The 7,378-nt window shown below is 40.5% G+C and overlaps 1 protein-coding gene across 1 annotated transcript; it reads right to left on the bottom strand.

Annotated features, from left to right (window-relative positions):
- Positions 1-1,008: 1,008 nt before the first annotated feature.
- Positions 1,009-2,190, bottom strand: LOC121502665 (uncharacterized). Its single transcript, XM_041776365.1, has one exon. It carries the CDS (start codon positions 2,188-2,190, stop codon positions 1,009-1,011), a length of 1,182 nt encoding a protein of 393 aa, XP_041632299.1.
- Positions 2,191-7,378: the final 5,188 nt, after the last annotated feature.

Below are 7,378 nucleotides of genomic sequence, written 5' to 3'. Positions count from 1 at the left end.
TTGCTTTTTTGTATTCTCTGTGTATTGCTTTGTACGGCTGCCAGTCTTTGGTTCCGTATCTTGTGTTGAAGGCTTTTCGAACTTTCTTTCTGAGCTTGCTTAGCTCTTTGTTCCACCATGGTGGGTATGTCTTCTTTGAGTATGTTAGTCTGCATGACTCTTTGTAGGCTTTGTTCAGGATATTTGTGAAGTCCTCTACTTCCTTGTCTATTCTCTCCGGGGTGGATCGAGTCTTGATCCTTCAGTCTTTGACCTTTGACTGTACAATCTTTCCGTATTTGTCCCAGTCAGTGTTACGAGGGTTTCGCTTCGGCGCCGTTTCGCATATCGGCATCACGAGTTCGAAGAATATGTATCTGTGGTCTGAAAACGAGTCTTGTGTAGAGACTCTCCAGTTTCTTACCTTATAATCGCTATGCTCCATTTGGAGGGTTATGTCTAGGACTTCTTCCCAGCCTTGAAATCCTTCCGTACTTGGAAAGATGAAGGTGGGCGTGTTTCCCTTGTTACAAATAGTGACGTCACGACATATAATACTATCGAAGAGAGACTCACCCCTTTCGTTTGTCTCCTTACTTCCCCACAGTGTGTGCCTTGCGTTGGCATCGCACCCGAGGATGAGCGTCGTCTTAGTCTCCTCGGCCCACTGCATCACCCTATTGAACGCTTCAGGTGGTGCAGGTTCGTCGTGGGCCATGTATCCGGAGGCTATTAGTATGGCTGTCCCATCCGCCGCCTTGAATCTTGCCACTGCTAGATCTAAGTTGCTGAGGTTGGGGTAAAGAAGAGCATTAAGATTGTTTTTAACGATTATACCCGCCCTCGTCCTACCTGTCGAGTTTGTGTATAGTGTTGTGTATCCCTTTATGGCCATGCCAGAGATTCGTCCGTCTCTAGTCCATGGCTCTTGTATAAGGCCGATGTCGATGTCCTTCTCCCGGAGAAGGACCCCCAGATTAGCTGAAGCGTGGGAGCTGCGCTTCAGGTTTATCTGTACAACCGTCGGCATTAGATTGGGGTGGTGTTGGGGGAGCTGTCGTCGATCGCCAAGTCGTCCAGCAGCTTGTTGGCGTCCTCGACTTCGTCCTCTAGTATATCGTCCGGTTCGTCCATGAAGACCTTCACCTTGGCTTTCCTGATGCCGTACCGGACCTTGTTGTCAGCTGCCTTCAGCTGTTCTAGGCAGCGCTGATTGATGAGGAACAGATATGGCTGGCTGGTCTTCATCTCTCGTTCGGCCTTGAGAATGGCCCAGTCCTCCATGTCGACTCCCTTGTTCATTGCTCGCAGAGTCTTGATCACTCTTTCATGGCTAGACAGCCCCTTGGGTAACCAAATGCGAGCTCTGGGTCTCCTTGGGATATCCCTGGCGGGGACCAGCTTAATGCTAATCCCCTTCCATGCCTTGCCTAGTCTGGCAACGCAATCCGCCAGGAAGTCCCTCGAGAACTCGTCGTCGCATCTGATCACCCGGTGCCCCCTAACCATGTCCGAGGAGTCAAAGGAGGGTGACTGGCCCGTTGGCTCGGACAGTAGTTTGTCAGTTACCATCTCTGCCAACTGGGTCTCGACCTCCTCCCATTTCTCCATCAGAAGGCGTCCGTCGTCGTTGAGCTCATCAACAAGTGCCATCGCGAGGCTATCTCGGGCCACCTCGCTGAATTTCTTCGCCGTCTTGACAAAAGTTGTCGGTCTTGGGGCGCCCTTCGCGTCTTTGGCTCTCTTCGGAGCGCTCTCACTCACTTCTTGTGAGCGGTTGCGCTTCGTTTGGGGAGGCAAAAGCGTTTCTGGGTGCTCCCTTTCGAATCGCTCATATTCCTCGATCACTGCGAGGTACCTGGCTTTGTCTGCCAGGTCGCGCGGATCGGCTTTGCCCTCCTTTTCGTTCCTTGCTATTTTAGCGAGGATGAAATGGGCCTTGCTAGCTTGCGCCTTTCTTTGTTGGTGGGTCCACGGTTTTGACTTCCCGTGTTCGCCTGTCGCTTTGGCTTGGCTTGCCGCTGCTTTGCTTGTTGTTGGTTGTGCCGCTTGAGGTGTGCTTGTCTTAGCACTTCCCTCTGAAATGGACGGAGCCAGAGTCTCATCATCCGAGCGCAGTAGCTCCTCCTCGTCCAATTCACTATCTGTTGCTGGTTTTTGGGGTTTTGCCTCTCCCACGAGGTCCGAAGCGGATTTTTTTGTTGTGTCCATGTTCATAAACGCCCGCGTTGCTCGACAGGGCGAGCGCGGCGGGCCCGAGGGGTTTGGGGCATTGAAGTTAGGTCGACCGTGGCTTCGCCCCTAAGCCACGGCAAGGCTCGTTCCGACCCAGGGTTGCCCGGCCCTAGGAAGGCTCCGTTCTAACACAGCTGGTTTACCCCTCAGCTGCGAACCTTATAGTCAGTGGGCACGGGTCGCTTTACACGCCTGACTTGAGGGGAGGCAGTTTCAAGACTTGCCCATGTCTTGGTAGGGATTGGGAGTCAGAGGATTATTGGGTGCGGGATTCACAGGAGGTGCCGCTCGCATTGGCCGTACCGTAGTACGTTTCCAGGAGGTACCACGCGGAGGACCCTCTCCGAAGAGAAGGTGGTGTCTATCAGACTGATATTCACCTGCGAGTCGACTTGGTGTTACATTTGAGCCAAGGAATATTCATCAACAGTTGCCCTGTTGACTTTGCCTTGGATTGTCGCACCCTTACCACCCTCCGACATATATAGCAGTGAGAGTATATAGAAGACTATATGCAAAGTTTCATTCAGATAGCTTTAAAACTGAGGGACTAGTTTGCGTAGAAACGGACAGACGGACGGACGGACGGACAGACGGACGGACAGACGGACAGACGGACAGACGGACATGGCTAGATCGACTCGGCTGTTGATGCTGATCAAGAATATATATACTTTATAGGGTCGGAAACGTCTCCTTCACTGCGTTGCAAACTTCTGACTGAAATTATAATACCCTGCAAGGGTATAAAAAGTTATAATTTTTTTTCTAAAATTTTTCAGATAGTTCCTATGGCAGCTATAGGATATAGTCATTTGATTTTCATTAAATTAAATACGAAATTAGAAATTAATACAAGATGACCATATCTCAAAATAGATAAAAATTCGTTATAAAACAAAGAAGTTGTAATTTTTTTCTATTAATTTCCGGATCGTTCCTATGGCAGCTATATGATATAGTCGTCCGATTTTCATAAAATTTTTACCAAAATTCAAAAATAATATAAAATGGTCATATCTAAAAAATGGTGCAAAACTATTGAAAAACAGAAAAGTTATAATTTTTTTTCTAAAAATTTATTGAACATTTGTATGGCAGCTATATGATATAGTCGTCCGATCCGGCCCGTTCCGACATATATAGCAGTGAGAGTATATAGAAGACTATATGCAAAGTTTCAACCAGATAGCTTTAAAACTGAGGGACTAGTTTGCGTAGAAACGGACAGACGGACGGACGGACGGACAGACGGACGGACAGACGGACAGACGGACAGACGGACAGACGGACAGACGGACATGGCTAGATCGACTCGGCTGTTGATACTGATCAAGAATATATATACTTTATAGGGTCGGAAAGGTCTCCTTCACTGCGTTGCAAACTTCTGACTGAAATTATAATACCCTGCAAGGGTATAAAAAGCCCTAAACGTAGTATGCAGATTTGTTAAGCGTAGAAAACCCAATTCAGAACAGCTTTCCGAATTGTCCTCCAAAATTTGATTTCAAAATATAAAATAATACTTTTTCTGGCTGAAGGAGTCATTTCCGACCCCATAAATCATATATATTCTTGATCAGCATTAACAGGAGAATCGATTTAGCCATATCCGAAGGAAAAAATTTTTTGAGCCATTTTCTCAAAATTTGATAAAATTCTCAAAAATTGAGAAAAAATGAAATGAAAAAAAGCCCTAAACGTAGTATGCAGATTTGTTAAGCGTAGAAAACCCAATTCAGAACAGCTTTCCGAATTGTCCTCCAAAATTTGATTTCAAAATATAAAATAATACTTTTTCTGGCTGAACGAGTCATTTCCGACCCCATAAATCATATATATTCTTGATCAGCATTAACAGGAGAAACGATTTAGCCATATTCGAAGGAAAAAATTTTTTGAGCCATTTTCTCAAAATCTGATAAGGGGTACGTACCATCATTAAAATTCTCAAAAATTGAGAAAAAATGAAATGAAAAAAAGCCCTAAACGTAGTATGCAGATTTTTTAAGCGTAGAAAACTCAATTCAGAACAGCTTTCCGAATTGTCCTCCAAAATTTGATTTCAAAATATAAAATAATACTTTTTCTGACTGAAGGAGCCATTTCCGACCCCATAAATCATATATATTCTTGATCAGCATTAACAGGAGAATCGATTTAGCCATATCCTAAGGAAAAAATTTTTTGAGCCATTTTCTCAAAATTTGATAAGGGGTGCCATCCTTAAAATTCTCAAAAATTGAGAAAAAATGAAATGAAAAAAAGCCCTAAACGTAGTATGCAGATTTGTTAAGCGTAGAAAACCCAATTCAGAACAGCTTTCCGAATTGTCCTCCAAAATTTGATTTCAAAATATAAAATAATACTTTTTCTGGCTGAAGGAGTCATTTCCGACCCCATAAATCATATATATTCTTGATCAGCATTAACAGGAGAATCGATTTAGCCATATCCGAAGGAAAAAATTTTTTGAGCCATTTTCTCAAAATCTGATAAGGGGTACGTACCATCATTAAAATTCTCAAAAATTGAGAAAAAATGAAATGAAACAAGAAAGGAAGCTAACTTCGGCACGCCGAAGTTTGTATACCCTTGCAGATATTATTTCATTGCATTCTACCTATACTTATTATGTTGAGAGTTTGACAGTTACAGTTTTACATTCCCAGTTTTACATTTTCCCTACACCTACCGATCGGTTTATATGGCAGCTATATGATAAGTTGTCCGATTTTCATAAAATTTATACCAAAATTCTGAACTAATAAAATAAGCTTATATCTCAGAGTAGATAAAAATAGTTTGAAAAACAACGAAAATATAATTTTTTTTCTATTAATTTCCTGCTCGTTCCTATGGCAGCTATATGATATAGTCGTCCGATTTTCATAAAATTTTTACCAAAATTCAGAAATAATATAAAATGGTCATATGTAAAAAATAGTGCACATATGTTGGAAAACAGCAAAGTTATAATTTTTTTTCTAAAAATTTATCGATCATTTGTATGGCAGCTATATGATATAGTCGTCCGATCCGGCCCGTTCCGACATATATAGCAGTGAGAGCATATAGAAGTCTATATGCAAAGTTTCATTCAGATAGCTTTAAAACTGAGGGACTAGTTTGCGTAGAAACAGACAGACGGACAGACGGACAGACAGACAGACGGACAGACAGACAGACGGACAGACGGACATGGCTAGATCGACTCGGCTGTTGATGCTGATCAAGAATATATATACTTTATAGGGTCGGAAACGTCTCCTTCACTGCGTTGCAAACTTCTGACTGAAATTATAATACCCTGCAAGGGTATAAAAAAGCCCTAAACGTAGTATGCAGATTTGTTAAGCGTAGAAAACCCAATTCAGAACAGCTTTCCGAATTGTCCTCCAAAATTTGATTTCAAAATATAAAATAATACTTTTTCTGACTGAAGGAGCCATTTCCGACCCCATAAATCATATATATTCTTGATCAGCATTAACAGGAGAATCGATTTAGCCATATCCGAAGGAACAAATTTTTTGAGCCATTTTCTCAAAATCTGATAAGGGGTACGTACCATCATTAAAATTCTCAAAAATTGAGAAAAAATGAAATGAAAAAAAGCCCTAAACGTAGTATGCAGATTTGTTAAGCGTAGAAAACCCAATTCAGAACAGCTTTCCGAATTGTCCTCCAAAATTTGATTTCAAAATATAAAATAATACTTTTTCTGGCTGAAGGAGTCATTTCCGACCCCATAAATCATATATATTCTTGATCAGCATTAACAGGAGAATCGATTTAGCCATATCCGAAGGAAAAAATTTTTTGAGCCATTTTCTCAAAATTTGATAAAATTCTCAAAAATTGAGAAAAAATGAAATGAAAAAAAGCCCTAAACGTAGTATGCAGATTTGTTAAGCGTAGAAAACCCAATTCAGAACAGCTTTCCGAATTGTCCTCCAAAAATTGATTTCAAAATATAAAATAATACTTTTTCTAGCTGAAGGAGTCATTTCCGACCCCATAAATCATATATATTCTTGATCAGCATTAACAGGAGAATCGATTTAGCCATATCCGAAGGAACAAATTTTTTGAGCCATTTTCTCAAAATTTGATAAGGGGTACCATCATTAAAATTCTCAAAAATTGAGAAAAAATGAAATGAAAAAAAGCCCTAAACGTAGTATGCAGATTTGTTAGGCGTAGAAAACTCAATTCAGAACAGCTTTCCGAATTGTCCTCCAAAATTTGATTTCAAAATATAAAATAATACTTTTTCTGGCTGAAGGAGTCATTTCCGACCCCATAAATCATATATATTCTTGATCAGCATTAACAGGAGAATCGATTAAAATTCTCAAAAATTGAGAAAAAATGAAATGAAAAAAAGCCCTAAACGTAGTATGCAGATTTGTTAGGCGTAGAAAACCCAATTCAGAACAGCTTTCCGAATTGTCCTCCAAAATTTGATTTCAAAATATGAAATAATACTTTTTCTGGCTGAAGGAGTCATTTCCGACCCCATAAATCATATATATTCTTGATCAGCATTAACAGGAGAATCGATTTAGCCATATCCGAAGGAAAAAATTTTTTGAGCCATTTTCTCAAATTTGATAAGGGGTACCATCCTTAAAATTCTCAAAAATTGAGAAAAAATGAAATGAAAAAAAGCCCTAAACGTAGTATGCAGATTTGTTAAGCGTAGAAAACCCAATTCAGAACAGCTTTCCGAATTGTCCTCCAAAATTTGATTTCAAAATATAAAATAATACTTTTTCTGACTGAAGGAGTCATTTCCGACCCCATAAATCATATATATTCTTGATCAGCATTAACAGGAGAATCGATTTAGCCATATCCGAAGGAACAAATTTTTTGAGCCATTTTCTCAAAATTTGATAAGGGGTACGTACCATCATTAAAATTCTCAAAAATTGAGAAAAAATGAAATGAAAAAAAGCCCTAAACGTAGTATGCAGATTTGTTAAGCGTAGAAAACCCAATTCAGAACAGCTTTCCGAATTGTCCTCCAAAATTTGATTTCAAAATATAAAATAATACTTTTTCTGACTGAAGGAGTCATTTCCGACCCCATAAATCATATATATTCTTGATCAGCATTAACAGGAGAATCGATTTAGCCATATCCTAAGGAAAA

This window comes from Drosophila kikkawai, unplaced genomic scaffold (genome assembly GCF_030179895.1).
Source record: "Drosophila kikkawai strain 14028-0561.14 unplaced genomic scaffold, DkikHiC1v2 scaffold_104, whole genome shotgun sequence".
In the NCBI taxonomy this organism is placed as follows: Eukaryota; Metazoa; Arthropoda; class Insecta; order Diptera; family Drosophilidae; genus Drosophila; species Drosophila kikkawai.
This window is presented reverse-complemented; position numbering and strand designations above follow the sequence as displayed.